Below are 26,278 nucleotides of genomic sequence, written 5' to 3'. Positions count from 1 at the left end.
CCTGGGTGTGTGTGTGATCAAGAATCTGTTATAGCAGACGGCTATAATCTCCTGACTGTTTCTATGCAGAGTAGAACACAGACAGTAGCGACTGACTGACTGCAATAAACTCCATGTCTTTGCCCTATATTTGCCCATTCTGTCAAATTGTAGATGATTTTATTAGTATTCACTCTATATGACTGTAATGTATTCCACTATACATTCCAAAGGCAGTAGTTAGACAGGCGTTCTTCTATTTGATACACAGAAATATGGACTTCTCATCTCGCTGCAGTGTGGGGGTAAACTGTGGTTTTATCCTTAAAGGAACACATCTGCGCTGATGATCTGTTCCTACCTGCAACATGAACCCTTTCTTCTATCAGTTCCTACCTGCAACATGAGCACCACCGTCTTCACTATGTTCCACTGAGACTTCCGTCCATCCACGATGACTGTGAAGCCTCTTGCTTTACACTTGTCACTGAAGAGAGGAGAGAAGATAGAAAAAAAACATGGTGATTACGTCTACCTGTAATAATGTGTGCTCTTGCTCCATGAATCTGACACCAAGGATCCCAATCTGGCTCTTAAATAAGACAGTATCATATATGCAGATGAAGCAAGCATGCCTACAGCAATTGAACCCAGAACCTTGGTGCCACGCTCTTAACAACTGAGCCACAGAGGACCATAAAGCCAAGGTAAATACTGAACAGAAAGTGTGTGATCATCATGCAGGAGACATAAGCTTACATTGCATGATCCTTCTTAGCATATTATTTTGGTCATCTCTCCTACAGACTAATGTAGCAGAACTAGTTCAATCCAAATTGAACGCTGAGAGGCCAATGAGTATACAATATTGTTGCTACACAAGTGCTTTTTCAAAGGCAATGGAGCCACCTATCAGCCACCTATCCTTAACTCAATGTACAGTATACTGAACAAATAAATAAATGCAACATGCAACTATTTCAAAGATTTTACTGAGTTAGAGTTCATATGAGGAAATCAGTCAATTGAAATAAATAAATTAGGCCCTAATCTATGGATTTCACATAACTGGGAATACAGATATGTATCTGTGGGTCACAAATACCTTTAAAAAATGGGCCTAACAATGGGCCTCAGGATCTCGTCACGTTATTTTTGTGAATTCAAATTGCTATCGATAAAAAGCAAATGTGTTCGTTGTCAGTAGCTTATGCCTGCGAATACCATCAAATTAAATCAAATTTATTTATATAGCCCTTCATACATGTAACGGTCGTCTTGTGGTGAATGAGCGGACCAAGGCGCAGCGGGTGATGAAGACATAATGATATTTATTAAAGTAAAGACGAAACACGAAAACACTTCAACAAACTACAAAACAAATAAACGATGTAGACAGACCTGGACTAGAGAACTTACAAAATACGAAGAACGCACGAACAGGAACAGACTACATACACGAACGACAACGAAACAGTCCCGTGTGGTGCGACATACACAGACACGGAAGACAATCACCCACAAACAAACAGTGAGAACAGCCTACCTTAATATGGTTCTCAATCAGAGGAAACGTCAAACACCTGCCTCTAATTGAGAACCATATCAGGCAACACATTAACCCAACATAGAAAACACATAACATAGACTACCCACCCCAACTCACGCCCTGACCAACTAAACACATACAAAAACAACAGAAAACAGGTCAGGAACGTGACAGAACCCCCCCCCCTCAAGGTGCGAACTCCGGGCGCACCCCTAAAACTCAAGGGGAGGGTCTGGGTGGGCATCTGTCCGCGGTGGCGGCTCCGGCGCAGGACGAGGACACCACTCCACCATTGTCTTTGTCCCCCTCCTTAGCGTCCCTTGAGTGGTGACCCTCGCCCCCGACCATGGTCCAGGAACCTTCACCAAGGCCTCTCCTAAATAGAGGAGACAACTCAGGACAGAGAGGTAGCTCAGGACAGAGAGGTAGCTCAGGACAGAGGTAGCTCAGGACAGAGAGGTAGCTCAGGACAGAGAGGTAGCTCCGGACAGAGAGGTAGCTTAGGACAGAGGGACAACTCTGGACTACTGGCAGCTCCGGACTGAGTGGCAGCTCCGGACTGTAGGGCAGCTCCGGACTGTAGGGCAGCTCATGACTGGAGGGCAGCTCATGACTGGAGGGCAGCTCATGACTCATGACTGGAGGGCGGCTCATGACTGGAGGGCGGCTCATGACTGGAGGGCGGCTCATGACTGGAGGGCGGCTCATGACTGGAGGGCGGCTCATGACTGGCTGGCGGCTCTGGCAGCTCCTGACTGGCTGGCGGCTCTGGCAGCTCCTGACTGGCTGGCGGCTCTGGCAGCTCCTGACTGGCTGGCGGCTCTGGCAGCTCCTGACTGGCTGGCGGCTCTGGCAGCTCCTGACTGGCTGTCGGCTCTGGCAGCTCCTGACTGGCTGGCGGCTCTGGCAGCTCCTGACTGACGGACGGCTCTAATGGCTCGGGACAGACCGGCGGCTCTAATGGCTCGTGGCAGACAGATGGCTCAGATGGCGCTGGGCAGACGGATGGCTCAGATGGCGCTGGGCAGACGGATGGCTCAGACGGCGCTGGGCAGACGGATGGCTCAGACGGCGCTGGGCAGACGGATGGCTCAGACGGCGCTGGGCAGACGGATGGCTCAGACGGCGCTGGGCAGACGGATGGCTCAGACGACGCTGGGCAGACGGAATACTCTGACCTGCTGAGGCGCACAATAGGCCTGGTGCGTGGTGCCGGAACTGGTGGTACCGGACTGGAGACACGCACCTCAAGGCTAGTGCGGGGAGCAGGAACAGGGCACACTGGACTCTCGAAGCGCACTATAGGCCTGGTGCGTGGTAGCGGAACTGGAGGTACCGAGCTGAGGGCACGCACCTCAGGGCGAGTGCGGGGAGAAGGAACAGTGCGTACAGGGCTCTGGAGACGCACAGGAGGCTTGGTGCGTGGTGTAGGCACTGGTGGTACTGGGCTGGGGCGGGGAGGTGGCGCCGGAAATACCGGACCGTGCAGGCGTACTGGCTCCCTTGAGCACTGAGCCTGCCCAACCTTACCTGGTTGTATGCTCCCCGTAGCCCGACCAGTGCGGGGAGGTGGAATAACCCGCACTGGGCTGTGTAGGCGAACCGGGGACACCATGCGTAAGGCTGGTGCCATGTATGCCGGCCCGAGGAGACGCACTGGAGACCAGACGCGTTGAGCCGGCTTCATGGCACCTGGCTCAATGCCCAATCTAGCCCTGCCAGTGCGGGGAGGTGGAATAACCCGCACCGGGCTATGCACACGTACAGGAGACACCATGCGCTCTACTGCGTAACACGGTGTCTGCCCGTACTCTCGCTCTCCACGGTAAGCTCGAGGAGTTGGGGCAGGTCTCCTACCTGACTTCGCCACACTCCCTTGTAGCCCCCCCCCCCTAAGAAATTTTTGGCTTTGACTCACAGGCTTCCGTGCTAGTCGCGTACCCTCATAACGCCGGTTCCTCTCTCCGGTTGCCTCTGCTCTCCTAATCGCCTCCAGCTGTTCCCATGGGAGGCGATCCTTTCCAGCCAGGATCTCCTCCCATGTGTAGCAACCCTTGCCGTCCAAAACATCCTCCCATGTCCATTCCTCCTTCGTGCGCTGTTGCTTTCTCCCGTTACACCGCTGCTTGATCCTTTGTTGGTGGGTGATTCTGTAACGGTCGTCTTGTGGTGAATGAGCGGACCAAGGCGCAGCGGGTGATGAAGACATAATGATATTTATTAAAGTAAAGACGAAACACGAAAACACTTCAACAAACTACAAAACAAATAAACGATGTAGACAGACCTGGACTAGAGAACTTACAAAATACGAAGAATGCACGAACAGGAACAGACTACATACACGAACGACAACGAAACAGTCCCGTGTGGTGCGACATACACAGACACGGAAGACAATCACCCACAAACAAACAGTGAGAACAGCCTACCTTAATATGGTTCTCAATCAGAGGAAACGTCAAACACCTGCCTCTAATTGAGAACCATATCAGGCAACACCTTAACCCAACATAGAAAACACATAACATAGACTACCCACCCCAACTCATGCCCTGACCAACTAAACACATACAAAAACAACAGAAAACAGGTCAGGAACGTGACAATACATCAGCTAATATCTCGAAGTGCTGTACAGAAACCCAGCCTAAAACCCAAAACAGCAAGCAATGCAGGTGTAGAAGCACGGTGGCTAGGAAAAACTCCCTAGAAAGGCCAAAACCTAGGAAGAAACCTAGAGAGGAACCAGGCTATGAGGGGTGGCCAGTCCTCTTCTGGCTGTGCCGGGTGGAGATTATAACAGAACATGGCCAAGATGTTCAAATGTTCATAAATGACCAGCTTTATCAAATAATAATAATCACAGTAGTTATCGAGGGTGTAGCAAGTCAGCACCTCAGGAGTAAATGTCAGTTGGCTTTTCATAGCCGATCATTAAGAGTATCTCTACCGCTCCTGCGGTCTCTAGAGAGTTGAAAACAGCAGGTCTGGGACAGGTAGCACGTCCGGTGAACAGGTCAGGGTTCCATAGCCGCAGGCAGAACAGTTGAAACTGGAAGAGCAGCAAGGCCAGGTGGACTGGGACCGTCCCCATAGGACACTCTGTTCACAACGTAGACATCATAAAACCGCTAGCCAACACGACGCCATCCACGTGGTCTGCGGTTCTGGGGTTGGTTGAACCTACTGCCAAATTCTCTAAAACGACTTTGGAAGTGATTTATTGAAGAGAAATTAACATTAAATTATCTTGTGGATATTCCTGCAGTCAGCATGCCAATTGCATGCTCCCCCAAAACTTGAGACATCTGTGACATTGTGTTGTGTGACAAAAATGCACATTTTAGAGTGGCCTTTTATTTTCCTCAGCATGATCGTGCTGTTTAATCAGCTTCTTGATATGCCAAACCTGTCAGGTGGATGGATAATCTTGGCAAAGGAAAATGCTCACTAACAGGGATGTAAACAAATTAGAGCACAACATTTGAGAGAAACAAGCTTTTTGTGCATATGGAACATTTCTGGGATCTTTTATTTCAGCTCATGAAACATGGGACCACCACTTTATACAGTGGTGTAAAGTACTTAAGTAAAAATACTTGAAAGTACTACTTAAGTCGTTTTTAGGGGGATATGTACTTTACTTTACTATTTACACTACCGTTCAAAAGTTTGGGGTTACTTAGACATTTCCTTGTTTTTGAAAGAAAGCACATTTTTTGTCCATTAAAATAACATCAAATTGATCAGAAATACAGTGTAGACATGGCTAATGTTGTAAATGACTATTGTAGATGGAAACGGCTGATTTTTTATGGAATATCCACATAGGCGTACAGAGGCCCATTATCAGAAACCATCACTCCTGTGTTCCATGGCACGTTGTGTTAGCTAATCCAAGTTTATCATTCTAAAAGGCTAAATGATCATTAGAAATCATTTTGCAATTATGTTAGCACAGCTGAAAACTGTTGTGCTAATTAAAGAAGCAATAACACTGGCCTTCTTTGGACTAGTTGAGTATCTGGAGCATCAGCATTTGTGGGTTCGATTACAGGCTCAAAGTGGCCAGAAACAAATAACTTTCTTCTGAAACTCGTCAAGTCTATTCTTGTTCTGAGAAATTAAGGCTATTCCAAGAAACTGAAGATCTCGTACAACGCTGTGTACTACTCCCTTCACAGAATAACTTCATCAAATAGTACCCGCAAAACACCAGTCTCAACATCAACAGTGAAGAGGTGACTCCGGGATGCTGGCCTAGGCAGAGTTGAAAAGAAAAAGCCATATCTCAGACATGCCAATAAAAATTAAAGATTAAGATGGGCAAAAGAACACAGACACTGGACAGAGGAACTCTGCCTAGAAGGCCAGCATTCCGGAGTCACCTCTTCACTGTTGACGTTCAGACTGGTGTTTTGCAGATACTATTTAATACAAATGTAATACAAAAAATGTCAAACCTACATGGAAATTGCATAGGAGGAACTACCATGTGGGTACAAAATGTAAAATTACATAGAGTAATTTAAAAATATTTTAATGGAGAAGAAATGACTCCTTGTAAATTATAAGAAAGGAAGATGTTCTTAACCAAATACTTTTGTTTTGTGTGTTTGTTTTTTGTTTCCTGAGTGTGTGTGTATTGACAAGAGATTTATATTATGGACAGAAGATGGACCCTAATTTTGGTAATAAGTGTTGTGAACAACAGTGATATTTGAAGCGTGACACTGGTATAAGACATTAGGTCCTCTGTATTCTCCAGTAGTAAATTGGCAGACGCCTCAGTATTAGTTCTAATACAGGGTATCAGGTGCCGTGACCAATTAAAAAGGTACAAATACCATAACTACTCTCCGTGGAAGTGGGTATCACTACCTTGAAAAATTGTTAAAATGGACATATATTAGAGCCGTGAGTGAGGAAATCTAAACACTCTCGACACCGTTGAGAGAGGCGCAAAAATAACCACCATTGAAATGTCATCTGTTGTTTCTGACACTCCTGTAAAAGTAGGAATAGAAGAGGTAAACTATAACAAAGCCATAAAGGCACTAAAAGAAGCGCAAGAGCATTCTACCAATTTGGCTTGAATATGAAAAAAATCAAATCATGGATAAAATTGGGCAGCATTTCCCTGCCGACGGAAAAATGCTAATCTAATAAATAATTCAGTGATGCTATTGTGAGTTGGCACAATGACATATTAGAAAAATCAAAAGCTCAATACACCAGCGTTTTGATGTTAGGATTCTATAAACAAAAAAGCGAAACAGATAAAACCAAAAATATTAGATGTACTCAGCATAATTGCACTAACCGTACCGTTAGTTAAGTAAATTGAGTATTTAGTATACTTATTGGTCATAGTAGTATGCCAAATGTTCCCGGATGTCATACTACATTCGGCAAAATACGAAGTATACAAGCAGTGGACACTATTTCCGTGCTTTTAGGACCCATAATACAATTCTTCTGAAAATGAGCGTGGCTTCACAATGGCAGATAATATGCATCAGAAGTCCGACAAGAGTGGATACAAATTCATTGCTTTAACTAAATATGACAAAAGTAAAGAAAATGTTGAGCAATGTTATAAAGTAATGACTTTTCAAATAAGTTACGTTACACGTTATGTTGGCTGACAATTTGTTAGTTACTCTATCCTTATGAACCGCATAGCATATCATTACAGCAGTATGTACCGGTAATATATATTTGCTAGTTACCTAACGTTAGTTGGCTACTAATACATCAAACTTGTCAGTATATTAACTATATGCTATCCAACTACCCAACGTTTATTGACTTGATTATTCACGTCATTCTTAGCTTAGCTAAATGGTATAGTCGTTGTGCGTTCTCAATGGACATTGTTAATGTGGATGGTTCGTAAATTCGCTCTGGCTATCTGCTCCAACGAAAAGAGAAAGAAAACCTTTAAAGGGGTTGAATGACCTCTATTCTGACTTCCTGGTGAGGCCTAATCACCCTCACTAGAAAGACAGAAGACATTGGGTGAGATTTAAATGGGCTATGTAAACGCTAATAATTAGGAAGAAGTTTATAATTTAACAATAGTCCTATGTGTGATTTGGAATACGAAAAGGAGAGAGAGAGCGCTGCCCTGAGGGACAGCTGTCTCTAGTCTATTTTACCATTACCTTATGGGATACAATTATTTCCTTATGGAGTTATAAAGAGTTGTAATTATAATTTGATTTGTTATTCTAATTTGTTTATTTTTTATTGAACAGGCAGTGTTGTTGTTTTTTAATTACCAGTCCCCTGGGGCTTTTGGTAAATAGGCAAATTTGTTTCTTCACATGTCTGCCTATAAAACGAATAAACTTTTTTCCCACCTCCAGTTTATATGAAGAAGTGTATTGCATTTGTTGTATTGTTTGTTTGTTTTTGTCTTTGTTTGTTTTGATACAAATTTCACCAGATTGGGTCTACTGTACGGTTGGGATTTCTTCCTAAGGGCTAACTCTGCGGGGGCTAACTCTCACCAGTATGATAAGGGAGTATAAGCAAATTTGCAAAATGGTTTCAACAGTATTTCATTGGTTGATTTATGGCTTAGTTATCTTTTCTGCAATAATGCTTATTATAACTTATGTTAATACTTCTTCGGGCTAGGCCCCTTTTTTCAAAAATTTCCACCTGACTGACGTGCCCAAAGTAAACAGCCTGTTGCTCAGGCCCTGAAGCCAGGATGTGCATATAATTGGTACCATTGGAAAGAAAACACTTTGAAGTTTGTGGAAATGTTAAAATAATGTAGGAGAATATAACACAATATATATGGTAGGAGGAAATCCAAAGAAAAACCAACACACTTCCAGGCTGTGTAAGGGCTATTTTACCAAGAAGGAGAGTGATGAAGTACTGCATCAAATGACTTGGCCTCCACAATCCCATGACCACAACCAAATTGAGGTGGTTTGTGATGAGTCGGACCGCAGAGTGAAGGAAAAGAAGCCAACAAGTGCTCAGCATATGTGGGAACTCCTTCAAGGCTGTTGGAAAAAGCATTCCAGCTGAAGCTGGTTGAGAGAATGTCAAGAGTGTGCAAAGCTGTCATATAAAATAAAATATATTTTGATTTGTTTAACAATTTTTTGGTTACTACATGATTCCATATGTGTTATTTCATAGTTCTACAATGTCGAAAATAGTAAAAATAAAGAAAAACCTTTGATTGAGTAGGTGTTCTAAAACTTTTGACCGCTAATGTATGCTAGTTTTTTTTGTGGCTTATGCAGGCTTGTTGTCTTGTGTGACTTAGTTATACGTCTGGGCATACAGATAAGAGCCAGGTGCGACCGCAGTATGCGACATCCCGTTTGTACTAGCTGCAGGAACTCCTCTGTGGAATCTTGCAGGAAGGAACACACGATGTTGGCAATGTCAGTTAGCTTAATCTACACAGACAAGCTAAACGCCTTTTATACACTCTGTTCCCCACCCCTGTTTGCACACATCTGCTAACTGCCACATAGACAAAGAGGTTGGACTTTTCTTTAACAGCTGAGAGCCAACTCTGTTCGTTGGTCCTTCACTATGCACTGTTGAAGTGCATAGTTAACTGCTCCATTTTTGCAAATGTTATAAGTTGTTGTTTGAAGATTCTGCAGTCTCTCTTCCCTTTGAACAGATAAAGTACCCTATACCCCTCATTCCTTTCCTGGATTAAGATGTTGTACTTATCCACAGTGGCTTTTGTTCGCACCAACAATGTTACCTCCAGCTACTTCCCTCTCCACACGGGGGCCAGCAGGGTTGCTCTTTATCCCATTTCCTATTTGATATGGCTATTGAGCCTCTTGCTATCGCCCTGCGGGCGGAGGAGAGGATTAAGGGAATAATAAGGAGCGACATAACTCACAAGGTGTCCTTATATACAGACAATCTTCTTTTATACATCTCTAATCAGTGTAGATGAAGGAGAGGAGACAGGTTCATTTTTAAGCCTTGAGCCAATTGAGACATGGATTGTGTATGTGTGCCATTCAGAGGGTGAATGGGCAAGACAAAATATTTAAGCGTTAGGTGCCAGGCACACCGGTTTGCGTGTGTCAAGAACTGCAACGCTGATGGGATTTTCACGCTCAGCAGTTTCACGTGTGTATCAAGAATGGTCCACCACCCAAAGGACATCCAGCCAACTTGACACAACTGTGGGACGCATTGGAGTCAACATGGGCCAGCATCCCTGTGAAACGCTTTCAACACCTTGTAGAGTCCATGTCCTGACTAATTGAGGCTGTTCTGAGGGCAAAAAGAGGGTGCAACTCAATATTAGGAAGGTGTTCCTAATATTTTGTTCTCTCAGTGTATGTGTCTAGATGTATATAAGTCAATGGTGATAATACAGGGTGTGCCAGTAATGGGATCTTACCTGGGGATGCCAAGGAGGTAATCCAACGTGGAGCTGAGCTCCTCCATACTGGTCTGGTCTGTACATAGTGGAATGGTAAGGATCAGCCCACTGCGTCTGTCCTTGCCTCCTGTGAATGTGAAACAACCAGAAAATAAACTCTTAGTCACCACATGCAGAAATAAAACTGATATAAATAATTATATTTCTCATTGAAATAAAATCTATTATGCAAGAGAGACCTGGTGTATCTACCGTAGTGGACGTACCCATTAGTGTACCAGTCAAATTGCCATGGTCAGAGGTTCCAAGGCCGTTCTAATCCTAATTCTAAGGTATCTCCACGGATTAATTGTAGAGAATGCACACAAAAAATTGCGTGTAAAATAACAGTCATATAACGGCAGGTTTGGAGAAGGTCAGGCAGAACCAATTATTCAAAGTACGGTCTGCCAAGAATCAACTATTAAAGGAGGAGTAGCGTCTTGTAAACGCCAAGGACAGCTGCAATGATGAGCTCTGCCTCTGGGTGTATCCCAAATGGTGCCTTATTTGTGCACTACTTTTGACTCCGATCCAAAAATGTTGAGGACCTCTTGGCCGCAGAGACAAAAGTTTGTTGTTTCCAGCAATTCTAGATATTTTGCAGTGGCTTATGCCGTGTTCTTATGCTTCTAAGTGACTCAAACATTATAACAAAATCTATGGGCACCACATGCCATGACATTTTGGGGAAAAGCAATTCTCCCTGACTCTATTTTTCATTTTGGGGATTGTTAGTTCTCAAAGAAGATCTTATTTAAAAAAATATATAGCTCCATTATCTTTTCTACATACCTTATACGTGGTTTTAATCATTTAAGTTTACACTGAAAATGCTTTACCATTCAAATGAAATAAAATAAAAATACATATATATATATATATATATATATATATATATATATATATATATATATATATATATATATATCAAATCAAAGTTTATTTGTCACATGAGCCGAATACAACAGATGTAGACCTTACAGTGAAATGCTTACTTACAGGCTCTAACCAATAGTGCAAAAAAGGTGTTAGGTGAACAATAGTTAAGTAAAGAAATAAAACAACAGTAAAAAGACAGGCTATATACAGTAGTGAGGTTATAAAAGTAGCGAGGCTACATACAGACACCGGTTAGTCAGGCTGATTGAGGTAGTATGTACATGTAGATATGGTTAAAGTATGCATATATGCATATATGATGAACAGAGAGTAGCAGTAGCGTAAAAGAGGGGTTGGCCGGTGGTGGGTGGGGGGTGGCGGGACACAATGCAGATAGCCCGGTTAGCCAATGTGCGGGAACACTGGTTGGTCGGCCCAATTGAGGTAGTATGTACATTAATGTATAGTTAAAGTGACTATGCATATATGATAAACAGAGAGTAGCAACAGTGTAAAAAGAGGGTTGGGGGGGGGGGTACACAATGCAAATAGTCCGGGTAGCCATTTGATTACCTGTTCAGGAGTCTTATGGCTTGGGGGTAAAAACTGTTGAGAAGCCTTTTTGTCCTAGACTTGCACTCCGGTACCGCTTGCCATACGGTAGCAGAGAGAACAGTCTATGACTGGGGTGGCTGGGGTCGTTGACCATTTTTAGGGCCTTCCTCTGACACCGCCTGGTGTAGAGGTCCTGGATGGCAGGCAGCTTTGCCCCAGTAATGTACTGGGCCGTACACACTACGCTCTCTAGTGCCTTGCGGTCAGAGGCCGAGCAATTGCCGTACCAGGCAGTGATGCAACTAGTCAGGATGCTCTCAATGGCGCAGCTGTAGAACCTTTTGAGGATCTCAGGACCCATGCCAAATATTTTTAGTTTCCTCAAGAGTGGGAATAGGCTTTGTCATGCCCTCTTCACGACTGTCTTGGTGTGTTTGGACCATTCTAGTTTGTTGTTGATGTGGACACCGAGGAACTTGAAGCTCTCAACCTGCTCCACTACAGCCCCATCGATGAGAATGGGGGCGTGCACGGTCCTCCTATTCCTGTAGTCCACAATCATCTCCTTAGTCTAGGTTACGTTGAGGGATAGGTTGTTATTCTGGCACCACACAGCCAGGTCTCTGACCTCCTCCCTATAGGCTGTCTCATCGTTGTCTGTGATCAGACCTACCACTGTTGTGTCGTCTGCAAACTTAATGATGGTGTTGGAGTCGTGCCTGGCCATGCAGTCGTGGGTGAACAGGGAGTACAGGAGGGGACTGAGCACGAACCCCTGTGGAGCTCCAGTGTTGAGGATCAGCGTGGCAGATGTGTTGCTACCTACCCTCCCCACCTGGGGGCGGCCCGTCAGGAAGTCCAGGATCCAGCTGCAGAGGGAGGTGTTTAGTCCCAGGATCCTTAGCTTAGTGATGAGCTTTGAGGGTACTATGGTGTTGAACGCTGAGCTGTAGTCAATGAATAGCATTCTCACATAAGTGTTCCTTTTGTCCAGGTGGGAAAGGGCAGTGTGGAGTGCAATAGAGATTGCATTATCTGTGGATCTGTTGGGGCGGTATGCAAATTGGAGTGGGTCTAGGGTTTCTGGGATAATGGTGTTGATGTGAGCCATTACCAACCTTTCAAAGCACTTCATGGCTACGGAAGTGAGTGCTACGGGTCTGTAGTCATTTAGGCAGGTTGCCTTTGTGATCATGGGCACAGGGACTATGGTGGTCTGCTTGAAACATGTTGGTATTACAGACTCAATCAGGGACATGTTGAAAATGTCAGTGAAGACACCTGCCAGTTGGTCAGCACATGCCCGGAGCACACGTCCTGGTAATCCATCTGGCCCCGCAGCCTTGTGTATGTTTAAAGGTCTTACTCACGTTGGCTACGGAGAGCGTGATCACACAGTCGTCCGGAACAGCTGATGCTCTCATGCTTACCTCAGTGTTGCTTGCCTCGAAGCGAGCACAGAAGTGATTTAGCTTGTCTGTTAGGCTCATGTCACTGGGCAGCTCGCAGCTGTGCTTCCCTTTGTAGTATGTAATAGTTTGCAAGCCCTGACACATAAGACGAGCGTCGGAGCCGGTCTAGTATGATTCAATCTTTGCCCTGTATTGACGCTTTGCCTGTTTTATGGTTCATCGCAGGGCATAGCAGGATTTCTTGTAAGCTTCCGGGTTAGAGTACCACACCTTGAAAGCGGCAGCTCTACCCTTTAACTCAGAGCGAATGTTGCATGTAATGCATGACTTCTGGTTGGGGTATGTACGTAGAGTCACTGTGGGGACAACGTCCTCAATGCACTTATTGATAAAGCCAATGACTGATGTGAAGAAGAATCCCGGAACATGTTCCAGTCTGTGATAGCAAAGCAGTCTTATAGTTTAGCATCTGCTTCATCTGACCACTTTTTATAGATGAAGTCACTGGTGCTTCCTGCTTTAATTTTTGCTTGTAAGCAGGAATCAGGAGGATAGAGTTGTGGTCGGATTTACCAAATGGAGGGCGAGGGAGAGCTTTGTACGCGTCTCTGTGTGTGGAGTACAGGTGATCTAGAATTTTTTTCTCTCTGGTTGCACATTTAACATGTTGATAGAAATTTGGTAGAACTGATTTAAGTTTCCCTGCATTAAAGTCTCCGGCCACTAGGAGCGCCGCCTCTGGGTGAGTGGTTTCCTGTTTGCTTATTTCCTTATACACCTGACTGAGTGCGGTCGTAGTGTCAGCACCTGTCTGTGGTGGTAAATAAACAGCCACGAAAAGTATAGCTGAAAAATCTCTAGGCAAGTAGTGTGGCCTGCAATTTATCACAATATACTCTACTTCAGGCGAGCAAAATCTAGAGACTTCCTTAGATTCCGCCCCCCCCTTGTCTTACCGGAGTGTGCTGTTCTATCTTGCCGGTGCAGCGTATATCCCGCTAACTGAATTTCCATGTTGTCATTTAGCCACGATTCCGTGAAACATAGGATATTACAGTTGTTGATGTCCCGTTGGTAGGATATTCGTGATCGTACCTTGTCTAATTTATTGTCCAATGATTGCACGTTGGCGAGTAGTATTGATGGTAACGGCAGCTTTCCCAGTCGCCTTCTCCGGGTCCTGACCAGGCATCTGGCTCTTTGTCCTCTGTACCTGCGTCGCTTCCTCTTGCAAATAACGTGTATTTCGGCCCTGCCGGGTGTTTGGAGAATGTCTTGTGCGTCTTGTTCGTTGAAGAAAAAATCTTAGTCTAATCCGAGGTGAGTGATCGCTGTCCTGATATCCAGAAGCTCTTTTTTGCCGTAAAGAAACATTATGTACAAAATAAGTTACAAATAACACGAAAAAAAACCACTGTAAAACTACTACCATTTCTTCCGCCGCCATTTTATCATTTTATCATATATATATATATATACAGTTCCAGTCAACAGTTTGGACACACATACTCATTCAAGGGTTTGAAATGTACTTTATATTTGAGATTCTTCAAAGTAGCCACCCTTTGCCTTGATAACAGCTTTGCACACTCTTGGCATTCTCTCAGCCAGCTTCATGAGGAATATTTTTCCAACAGTCTTGGAGTTCCCACATATGCTGAACACTTGTTGTCTGCTTTTCCTTCACTCTGCGGTCCAACTCATCCTAAACCATCTCAAATGTGTTGAGGTTGGGTGATTGTGGAGGCCAGGTCATCTGACGCAACACTTCATCACTGTCCTTAGTCGCTGCAGAATGCTGTGGTAGCCATGCTGGTTAAGTGTGCCTTAAATCACTGACAGTGTCACCAGCAAAGCACCCTCACACCATCACACCTCCTTGTCCGTGCATCACGGTGGGAACCACTCATGCGGAGATCATCCATTCATCTACTCAGAGTCTCACAAAGACACGGCGGTTGGAACCAAAAATCTCAAATTTAGATTCATCAGGCCAAAGAACAGGTTTCCACCGGTCTATTGTCCATTGCTCATGTTTCTTGGCCCAAGCAAGTCTCTTCTTATTATTGGTGTCCTTTAGTAGTGGTTTCTTTGCAGAAATTCGACCATGAAGGCCTGATTAACTCAGTCTCCTCTGAACAGGTGATGTTGAGATGTGTCAGTTACTTGAACTCTGTGAAGCATTTATTTGGGCTGCAGTTAACTCTAATGAACTTATCCTCTGCAGCAGAGGTAATTCTGGGTCTTCCTTTCTTATTGCGGTCCTCATGAGAGCCAGTTTCATCATAGCGCTTCATGGTTTTTGCAACTGCACTTGAAGAAATGTTCAAAGTTCTTGACATTTTCCGTATTGACTGACCTTCATGTCTTAAAGTAATGATGGACTGTCATTTCTCTTTGCTTATTTGAGCTGTTCTTGCCAGAATATGGACTTGGTCTTTTACCAAATAGGGCTATCTTCTGTATACCGCCTAGGGCTGGGCGATAAATCATTATCAATAATTATAGAGGTAATTACTTCCCTCAATAACGATACAAAAACGTTTAGATTCATTTTCGATCATGTCGATATAGAATAATTAGGTACAGCATTCCATTTCAGCTCTGACGCAGCAGGAACGTGCGGAGAAGTGACAATATGCACGTGGAGAGGTATACGCCCACTAAAACCACTTAGCACATTGAGTGATGGAGTAGCCACTATTAGCCACGTAAAATGAGTGATGTGGGTGAAAACAGTGGCAGTGATAGCCATGGAGACGGAGAATAAATTATTGATAAAAAGGGTTAAACTGTTTCAGTAATTTGGAAGTGGTTTGGCTTTTTGAAGTCCAACAAAGAGCAGAGCAATGTTCGGTGCAAATTGTTCCGTAGACAGGTGGCTAAGTTTGGTATTACGACAAACCTTTTTCAACATCTGAAGCAAAATCACTCTTTGGAACATGCAGGAAGTTTGAGTTTGCGCCACGGTAATGATAAATGCCCCTCAATCAACAGCCAATCTAGGGATGTTTGCCCGAAGCAGCCAACACGGACAGAAATTATGCCCTACAAGCAAACATCGAAAAGACAAAGACGTCACAAATGCTATTATGCATTGCATTGCTAAGGACGTGCTACCAATTAGCACAGTCGAAAAGGAAGGTTTCAAGAGGCTTATCAAATTAATTGACCCTAGGTACGTGCTCCCTGGCCACAAATATGGAACAATTTTCCTTAAAGTATAAACGTAACTTTTATTTAACTAGGCAAGTCAGTTAAGAACAACTTCTTATTTACAATGACTGACTATCAGGGAACAGCGGGTTAACTGCCTTGTTCAGGGGTAGAACAACAGATTTTTACCTTGTCAGCTCGGGGATTCTTGTTCCAAGATGGCGTAGCGGTTCAGACGTCTTTGTCTTTGTCTTGTCGTGTCCCGTGTATATATCTCTTTTTCCCTTCGTATATATTTTTTACATTTTTTATTAACCTCAGTTTCAACATACTCTCCTGAAAACCCGCCTCCCTAATTTGAAGCTGGCTAGCCAGCTAACTAGCTACGAGCTAGTAGTCAGTTAGCCACTGATAGCAGTCATCAGCTAACCTTAGCCCGGTCAACTCCTGCCAGTCTGCGCAGCGCGATTCAACCCAGAGCATACCGGACTGCTTTTTCTCCACATCTCCGGTTTCCTACTGCCGGTCTACCCCCTGGCTAACATCTCTGTCCCGAAGCAAGCACCAGTGAGCCTGGAACTAGCCTGATGCTAGGCCTATCTCCCAGCTGGCTGAAGAGGTCCATCAGCCACTCCTTGGGCTACAAAACATATTTTGCCAATTGGCCTGGACCCCTTTTACTGCCAACACGGAGCCCCGCTGATCCATCACGACTGGTCTACCGACATAATCCGCCCAAGGGGTTTCAACAGGCTCCTCCGTCGCGACGTTCCCTGAAGGCCCATCCGCTAGCCTGCTAGCCGCGGCCCGCTAGCTGTCTAGAGCATATTGTACTGTTAGCTGAAGAGGACCATCAGCCAATTTCTTGGGCTACAATACCTATTTTGCCAATTGGCCTGGACCCTTTTACTGCCTACACAGAGCCCTGTCGATCCAACACCACTGGTCAACCGACGTAACCGTCCGAGGGGGCTACAACAGACTTCTTCCATCGCGACCATTGCTGTTTTGGTTAGTGATTATTGTCTTATTTCACTGTAGAGCCTCCAGCCCTGCTCAATATGCCTTTGCTAGCCCTTTTGTTTCACCTCCCACACATGCGGTGACATCACCTGGTCTAAATGATGTCTCTAGAGACAAAACCTCTCTCAACCTCTCCTACCCCTTTTACTCTCTGTTCCGAACGCACTAGACGACCAGCTCTTATAGTCTTTAGCCGTACCCTTATCCTACTCCTCCTCTGTTCCTCTGGTGATGTAGAGGTTAATCCAGGCCCTGCAGTGCCTAGCTCCACTCCCATTCCCCAGGCGCTCTCATTTGTTGACTTCTGTAACCGCAAAAAGCCTTGGTTTCATGCATGTTAAAACCTCTTGACGCTAGGGGTCATATTTTTTATATTTTTTAAAATAATGTTCCCAAGGTAAATGGACTATTTCTCAGGTCCAGATCGTAGAATATGCATATAATTTACAGATTAGGATAGAAAACACTCCAAAGTTTCCAAAACTGTCAAAATATTGTCTGTGAGTATAACAAAACTGATTCTGCAGGCGAAAACCTGAGGAAATCTAACCGGAAGTGATTATTATAAAAAAAAATATCTGTGTTTCCTTGCCCGTCTTTCTTCCATTTAAAGGGGTATCAACCAGATTCCTTTTCCATTGGCTTCCTCAGGCTGTGACCAGGCTTTAGACATAGTTTCAGGCTTTTATTTTGAAAAATTAGCGAGATTTTTCAAAAGTAGTCAGGTGTCCTTTGATTAGTTCCTGCGTGCGAGAGGTGTAGCTCGCCATTTTCTTTCTCTCTTTTATTGAATAGGTTACGGTCCGGTTGAAATATTATTGATTATGTTTGTTAAAAACAACCTGAGGATTGATTATAAAAAACATTTGACATGTTTCTACGAGCATTACGGATACTTTTTGGAATTTTCGTCGAACGGAACGAGGCTTTGGTTTTCTGAACATAACGCGCAACCCAAAATGGCGTTTTTTTGGTATAAAAGTAATATTTATCGAACAAAAATAACATTTATTGTGTAACTGGGAGTCTCGTAGAGTGCAAACATCCGAAGATTATCAAAGGTAAGCGATTAATTGTATTGCTTTTCTGACTTTCGTGACCAAGCTAACCAAGCTAATATAAGGCTAACTGTTTTAGCATTGATTGATACACTCACAAAAGCTTGGATTGCTTTCGCTGCAAAGCATATTTTCAAAATCTGACACGATAGGTGGATTAACAACAAGCTAAGCTGTGTTTTGGTATATTTCACTTGTGATTGCATGATTATAAATATTTTTAGTAATATTTTTGAATCTGATACGTTTGGGAATTTTCTTCTGCCTTTCAGGACCGGAACGAGGCTGTAGTTTTCTGAACATAACGCGCAACCCAAATGGCGTTTTTTTTGTTATAAAAGTAATATTTATCGAACAAAAATAACATTTATTGTGTAACTGGAAGTCTCGTGAGTGCAAACATCCGAAGATTATCAAAGGTAAGCGATTCATTTTATTGCTTTTCTGACTTTCGTGACCATGCTAATTTGGGGCTAACTGTTCTAGCATTGATTGATACACTCACAAAAGCTTGGATTTCTTTCGCTGTAAAGCATATTTTCAAAATCTGACACGATAGCTGGATTAACACAAGCTAAGCTGTGTTTTGGTATATTTCACTTGTGATTGCATGATTATAAATATTTTTAGTAATATTTTGCGCCCTGCAATTCAGCGGTTGTTTAGGAAAATGATCCCGCTAAAGGGATCCGTAGCGCAAAGAAGTTAACATTAGAAACCTCCTCCCTAAGTTTGTTTTATTCACTGCTTTAGCACACTCTGCCAAACCAGATGTCCTAGCTGTGTCTGAATCCTGACTTAGGATAACATTTCCCGACAAGATAGAACTGCCAAAGGGGGCGGAGTTGCAATCTACTGCAGAGATAACCTGCAGAGTTCTGTCATACTATCCAGGTCTGTATCCAAACAATTCGAGCTTCTACTTCTAAAAATCCACCTTTCCAGAAACAAGTCTCTCACAGTTGCCGCTTATTATAGACCACCTTCTGCCCCCAGCTGTGCCCTGGACACCATATGTGAATTGATTGCCCCCCATCTATCTTCAGAGCTCGTACTGTTAGGTGACCTAAACTGGGACATGCTTAACACCCCAGCCGTCCTACAAACTAAGCTAGATGCCCTCAATCTCACATATTGAGATTCTGTGAGATTCTGTGTTGTTGTAACTCTGTGTTGTTGTTTGTGTCGCACTGCTTTGTTTTATCTTGGCCAGGTCGCAGTTGTAAATGAGAACTTGTTCTCAACTGGCCTACCTGGTTAAATAAAGGTGAAATAAAATACATTTTAAAAATCGATTTAGCAACCTTTCGGTTACTGGCCCAACGCTCTAACCACTACCTGCCTAGTGGTTTGTTCAGGCATTAGGCATTCTTGAGTCTGAAGCAGATATGCACCTTTTAAACTTTATTTTATTAATATCGTGATAATTATCGTTATCGAATGAAACAATATATAGATATCGTGATAATTTGCCATATTGCCATAATTTGCCATAATTTGCCATATCGCCCAGCCCTAATACCGCCTACTAATCACAACTAATCACAACACAACTGATTGGCTCAAACGCATTGAGAAGGAAAGAAATTCCATAATTAACAAGGCACACCTGCTAATTGAAATGCATTCCAGGTGGCCACCTCATGAAGCTGGTTGAGAGAATGCCAAGAGTGTGCAAAGATGTCATCAAGCTGTCATCAGGGTGGCTACTTTGAAGAATCTCAAATATAAAATATATATACTGTATATAAAAAAAAATGTACCCCCTTTTTCATGGTATCCAATTATTAGTAGTTACTGTCTTGTCTCATCGCTACAACTCCCGTACAGGCTCGGGAGAGACATGCGTCCCCCGAAACACAACCCAACCAAGCCGCACTGCTTCTTAACACAGCGCGCATCCAACCCGGAAGCCAGCCGCACCAATGTGTCAGAGGAAACACCATACACCTAGCGACCTGGTCAGCGTGCACTGCGCTCAGCCTGCCACAGGAGTCGCTAGCGCGTGATGAGACAAGGATATCCCTACCGGCCAAACCCTCACTAACCCTGTATTCAATATACACAAGAAAAGTACAATCATTTGTGTGTTATTAGTTTAAGCACACTGTGTTTGTCTATTGTTGTGACTTAGATGAAGATCAGATCACATGTTATGACCAATTTATGCAGAAATCCAGGTAATTCCACATACTTTTTCTTGCCACTGTATATCGTTTTTTTCATCATATTTTTTGGAGAGGCGAAAGGGGAAACACTGATTACAGTTGTTTGTCCCTCTTGGAAAAGGAGGACTGAGCACGCCCCCATTCTCATCGACGGGGCTGTAGAGGAGCAGGTTGAGAGCTTCAAGTTCCTTGGCGTGCACCATCGAGAGCATCCTGACGGGTTGCATCTCACTGCCTGGTATGGCAACTGCTCGGCCTACGACCGCAAGGCACTACAGAGGGTAGTGCGTACGGCCCAATACATCACCGGGGCCAAGCTTCCTGCCATCCAGGATCTCTATACCAGGCAGTGTCAGAAGAAGTCCCTAAAAATTGTCAAAGACTCCAGCCACCCTAGTCATAGACTGTTCTCTCTGCTACCGCACGGCAAGCGGTACCTGAGCGCCAAGTCTAGGTCCAAGAAGCTTCTACCCCCAAGCCGTAAGACTCCTGGACATCTAATCAAATGGCTACCCAGACTATTTGCATTGCTCCCCCCCTTTAACGCTGCTGCTACTCTCTGTTATTATCTATGCATAGTCACTTTAATAACTCTACCTACATGTACATACTACCTCAATTATCTCGACTAACCGGTGCCCCCGCACATTGACTCTGTACCGGTACCCCCTGTATATAGCCGTGCTATTGTTATTTTACCGCTGCTCTTTAATTATTTGTTACTTTTATGTCTTAATTTATTTTAGGTATTTTTCTTAAAACTGCATTGTTGTTTAAGGGCTTGTAAGTAGGCATTTCACTGTGAGGTCTACACCTGTTGTATTCAACATATGTGACAAATACAATTTGATTTGAATAGTCCAAATGAATCTAACATAAATCTAGAAATCTGTTATAAATGTTGACGTTTTTGCAAAAGAGGTTATAGTCCAGCAATTTTACATCTAGCTAAGATGTTGGGTGTAGTACTTTTCAAGTGAAAAAATGTGCATGAAAACTAGTAGTGCACTGCAGACAGTAGGGTCTCGTTGCTGCTGAGCCCTCTAATCTCTCTCGTTGAATGACAGCAAACACTTCATTGAAGAATCCCGTCAATAGTTCCCACCCCTACTGCTACCGAACTACGACATGGCTCAAGAAAAACTGTGTGAGCGCGAACAGCCAAAAAACACCCTGCTGAACACCAAAACTAACAAAAAGGCCCATAAAACGCTCTCATTTCTCATAACATATCTGTATAATTGTGAGGGGGATGAACCAACAGACTGACCAGTGCCACATGTCAAGGCTAAAATGGTAAAAGCAACAACTCTTGTTCTCATCAAAGTTAGTTTAGAGTCCACTATGAGTCAGTGACGTAAAAGCAATAGCTCTTTGTCAAAGTTAGTCTTCTGTCAAGCCAGTGTGAGTCAGTCAGCGGTATAGTCATGTACGTACACTTGATGACTAGAGAAGTAAAAGCAACTCCTCATCAAAGTTAGTCTTCTGTCAAGCCAGAGTGAGTCAGGCAGTAACCTTGTCACAACATTTCCCTGAATGAAAAGCAACAGCTCTGTTCATTGTTTTTCTTTTATGTGTGTAAGACTCTAAACACGGGAAACCACATGATTGAGTGTTGTGATTTTCCTGAAACAATTATGAGTCTGTTTGAGACCTTTTCCAGTCTGGAAATAACAACAAAACAATATTAAACTAGCAGAAGTCTTAATTTAACGCTCACTGGCAAATGTTGAAGTATTCAAACATTTATGTCTAAACTATTATTTTGCCCAAATTAGAAACTCAATCTCAAGAGAAACCCCATTCACTCACTGAAATAATTAGCTCAATCCAAAACATTGTTATCTAAGTAGCAAACAAGATAATAATAGCTATTACCATCAAAAATCTATATTGTCAATATTTGTGAACTGAACTATTAGCTTTCATTAGACTTTCAGTGTCACAAGTAGAATAAAGATATATTCTATTCTAAAGCCACAAGCCTTCGTTTTGTTGTGTATCTAGCGCCTGGTAAGTCAGTGAGACCTTCAACAGTATTCTGAACACTCAGCATCTCTGGAGAGTCCCTCTCTGATGCAGTCCTGATGCTGTGACCTTCAAATCAGAGTCATCAACATGATGAGATACCTAATTCGGGCAGCAACAGGCAGGGCAGAACAACAGGCCATTATCATTCACCTTCATCACAACACACTGCCTGCCAGCACAAAGAGTAGAAAGGGGTATTTATCAGACCACCAAGGACTAGCTACTACACTCCTAGACCAAGAACTACTGCACTACACTACACTCCCTTCAGAGGCTTGAGAAGGAGGAGGACACATCAATACCACTGCAACTTCAAATGGTTGTGCCCTTGTACAACTATGATGATTAAACAACTTGATGAAAGTGAGAGTTAGATGTGTGGTACACATAAAGCTCGACAATCCTGGGATTTATATGAGCCTGCATACCTTGAAGTGTATTTTTTTGTCAACTCTGCCTGCCTTCTACTTCTTTGATAATGCTCACTCTCACTGCTGTACTGTTATTTCACTAACTGGAATTTTTCAATAAGCAGCACAGAAAGTTATTGGGCCAGTTGCATGAGCCAGGACCAACGCATAGTAGTAATACTATAACTACTAGTAGTAATTAGTGGATGTGGCACTACTTTTGGGCATTTCTATTTAAAGATGATCACTGGTAATGTTACAATGTTACAATGTAAATGCAGTGCAGGCCATTCCAAAAAGCCATTTCTGTTATCAGTAAACATAAACATTTTTGACTGATTGGAGCATGTTATTACCTGACAAGAAGGCTAGGCGTTTCTTCAGAATGGGTAGTATGTTGGTGGCATCCATCCTGGCAAGTTCCACCCTTCAGTCTGAAAAGTAAAGATGTAGGTATAGCAAAGCAGGTGACGCACATAATAATAATGACATGATCACTCACACACGCGCACACATACAACATAGCATTTGGAACTGTGATCACTTTGTCAATGAAAAGCCAAATGATACAATGAAAAGCCAAGATGCTTTACCTTCCTAGAAATCACAGGTACCTCCTTCAAACCTTTCCTTCTGGACCCATGTTCTGTAATGAGGACACAGAGATAAGAACAAGTCAACACTATAGATAAGTAGCAACTAGCTCAATATTGACAATCATATTGACAAACGAATCCTCCCCAAACGTGGAATGAAGACATACCTTATTACTTTATGAGAACAAAACCATCTCCAGGCACTTAGTTAGGCTACAGTATCAAGTTATGAAGTAGGAAGAAGGAAGTGTAACTGTTCTGTTCTATTGTATTCCGTTAGCTTCAAATACACTAATAAACTTACTTGATTCTGATAAACAAGAAGTGGGAGGATTACCCATCTGGGCTGTTATCAATAACATGTCTTGTCTTAACTGAACTGAATGGTACACAAACCACTGCAGTACATCATCATATCCTTTCGGTCAAATCTGTTTTTATCCCAAAGACTGCAGAATGATAGATTTACATGGTTGCTGGCCAAATCAGTGTCGGGAAACATTTGAAACCCATTAGTAGATTGAAATGCAGCATACTCTGACTTACTGCACAGTACTGAGCCACCCACTGGCATGTTATCATAGATTACATGCCAAATGGCCTGGTCATGGGCCCTCGTCAAAAGTAGTGCACTACATAGGGAATAGGGTACCATTTGGGATGAAGCCCTGTTTTACTGTACCTTCTTCTCTCTAACTTGCATGTAGCCTAGTGTAATTTTGGGTTCATCCAGACTACAGTTATCAAACCACTATAACCATTAATAATTCAATAACCTTGTCCTTGTGTCATATATTATTAGAGAAAGTTGGGTTTGCTTTTTTTCCTGGAAAGTTAGTGTCTTTGAGCTATTATATCTAGATCAAATATGTGCATGATGTGTAAAGTGTGTTGACTGCCAGAGGCTACTGTAATTAGCAGTGGTGTAAAGTATTTAAATAAAAATACTTTAAAGTACTACTTAAGTAGTTTTTTGGGGTATCAGTACTTTTCTTTACTATTTATATTTTTGGCAACTTTTACTTTTACTTCACTACATTCCTAAAGAAAATAATCTACTTTTTACTCCATACATTTTCCCTGACACCCAAAAGTACTCATTACATGTTGACAGGTGGTCCAATTCACACACTTATCAAGAGAGCATCCCTGGTCATCCTTACTGCCTCTGGTCTGGCGGACTCACTAAACACAAATGCTTTGTTTGTCAATTATATCTGGGTGTTGCAGTGTGCCCCTGGCTATCCCTTAATAATAATAAAAAACATGAAACATGTGTAGTCTGGTTTGCTTAACATAAGGAATTTGAAATGATTTATACTTTTATTTTTGATACTTAAGTACATTTTAGCAATTCCATATACTTTTGATACTTAAGTAGATGTAAAACCAAATACTTTTAGACTTTTACTCAAGTAGTATTTTACTGGGTGACTGTCACTTTTACTTGAGTCATTTTCTATTAAGGTATCTTTACTAAGTAAGACAATTGAGTACTTTTTCCACCACTGGTAAATAGCCACTGGATAACCTCACTCATATTCTCATACTCCAAGAATAAATAGTTATTCCTATTCGGAGGCTGTAATTGATGACAATAACAATGCTACTTATTTTGATAAAAGGCATACTATTGTCAATTTGAATATTAGACTGCTACCAAAGCATTGATAATAGTTTTCCTTGCTTTCAAAGGTTGGCTACAGTAATTCGATAATGATGACATTTTCAATGACATTACCAATGGCCACGACGCATTGACTAGGTATGAAAGGGGCGTTCAGGAGTGTAGGCAATAATAGGCATGGTTGAGAATAAACAGACATAAATTTTCTTACATTTAGGTTAAATTGAAAGTTTCGATATTAGGCTATCCTTATTTGTTGGCAGATCTTTGTAGAATGGTTTTATAGCAAGGCATACAGCTATAGCCACGAGACAAAAGCCCTGAAATCGAAGGACCCACCTCCATGGCCTGTTCATCGCTCGAGCTCGTTTAGTAAATTCTATAATATAAGACCCTCTTCATGATGTATGAAATGTATGATGATATAGCTACACATTTGCTCACCCGTGCTGAATAAGAAGCAGCGTTTGTATCACTGTAGCGGTAGCACGAGGTTCTCCCCCAACAACTGGCTTGTGGCTACACAACCAATAGAAGCAATAAAACACTGTTGCATTAGAGTAGGCAATTGCAGACACAATGACATTGAATCCCGCTCGAACCGTGTTCCCATTATAATCCTTGATAATGTTGCATTGTAACGACCGAAGGGACGATTTCGTTCTTACCTCAGACGAAACAGGACGAAGTATGTACCGTTATACGATGTTGAATCAATGTCGTTTGTAGGAGGAGCAGCAGTAAGCAGCTGTTTCTAGTGAAAAATCGCAATTTTTATCAGACCGAGTTCCACTGATTTTTTGGACCGTTAGGCTACGCGATCACATCTATGTGATCACATCTTTCAAGGCTTTGGACGCCGTTATAAAAATTGTATCCTCAAAAGTTACAACTCAGCCATATCGACACTGGATTTGCTATTGAAATATGGTTTGTTTTCAGGGGGCTGGACTTTTACTACAGAGGCCACTCCCAAACGGACAATACTTAGTGCTCTCTCTGCCAGGTAGAAACGGATTCAATGAGCCGTTTTCCATTCAAATGAAAAATATGGAAACTGTCAGAATGTATAATTTATAAAACATTACTTTTTATTATCATATATAATAACAGTGAGGGCAAAACATTGTATTGTTTAAAAAGGGAAGATTGAAGGCAAACGGGTAGTTGTTACATAAACATTTTATATTATATGTTTTATAAAGCTGTATAAACTGTATAACATGTTTATAAACATTGTATTATTATTTTAGAGACAGTAGGCTAGGTAACGCTACCCTAAAATGGTCTATAAATAGTTTATAAACTGTTAACTAGGCTTATACGTTTGTGGATAGTTTATACAGCTGTAATAAACAGTAGGCAAGGTAATTATAGTCACTATTATAATAATAATTATTC

At 42.6% G+C, this 26,278-nt stretch overlaps 1 protein-coding gene across 1 annotated transcript in view; it reads right to left on the bottom strand.

The window, feature by feature from the left end:
• The window catches only part of LOC120064205 (SEC14 domain and spectrin repeat-containing protein 1-like), an 82,347-nt gene extending 56,568 nt beyond the window's left edge, over window positions 1-25,779 (bottom strand). The window contains exons 1-5 of the mRNA XM_039014604.1: window positions 25,546-25,779; window positions 23,248-23,300; window positions 23,011-23,088; window positions 9,939-10,047; window positions 376-466 (exon numbers count right to left, since the gene is read on the bottom strand). Coding sequence (XP_038870532.1) covers window positions 376-466; window positions 9,939-10,047; window positions 23,011-23,065 — 255 coding nt within the window. The 5' untranslated portion in view covers window positions 23,066-23,088; window positions 23,248-23,300; window positions 25,546-25,779. The remainder of the gene's footprint in view (window positions 1-375; window positions 467-9,938; window positions 10,048-23,010; window positions 23,089-23,247; window positions 23,301-25,545) is intronic.
• Between the last annotated feature and the right edge of the window lie 499 nt (window positions 25,780-26,278).

The sequence above is a fragment of the Salvelinus namaycush genome, chromosome 19 (assembly GCF_016432855.1).
Source record: "Salvelinus namaycush isolate Seneca chromosome 19, SaNama_1.0, whole genome shotgun sequence".
Classification (NCBI taxonomy): Eukaryota; Metazoa; Chordata; class Actinopteri; order Salmoniformes; family Salmonidae; genus Salvelinus; species Salvelinus namaycush.
Note: the sequence above shows the minus strand (reverse complement) of the source record. Positions and strands in the feature narration are given on the sequence as shown.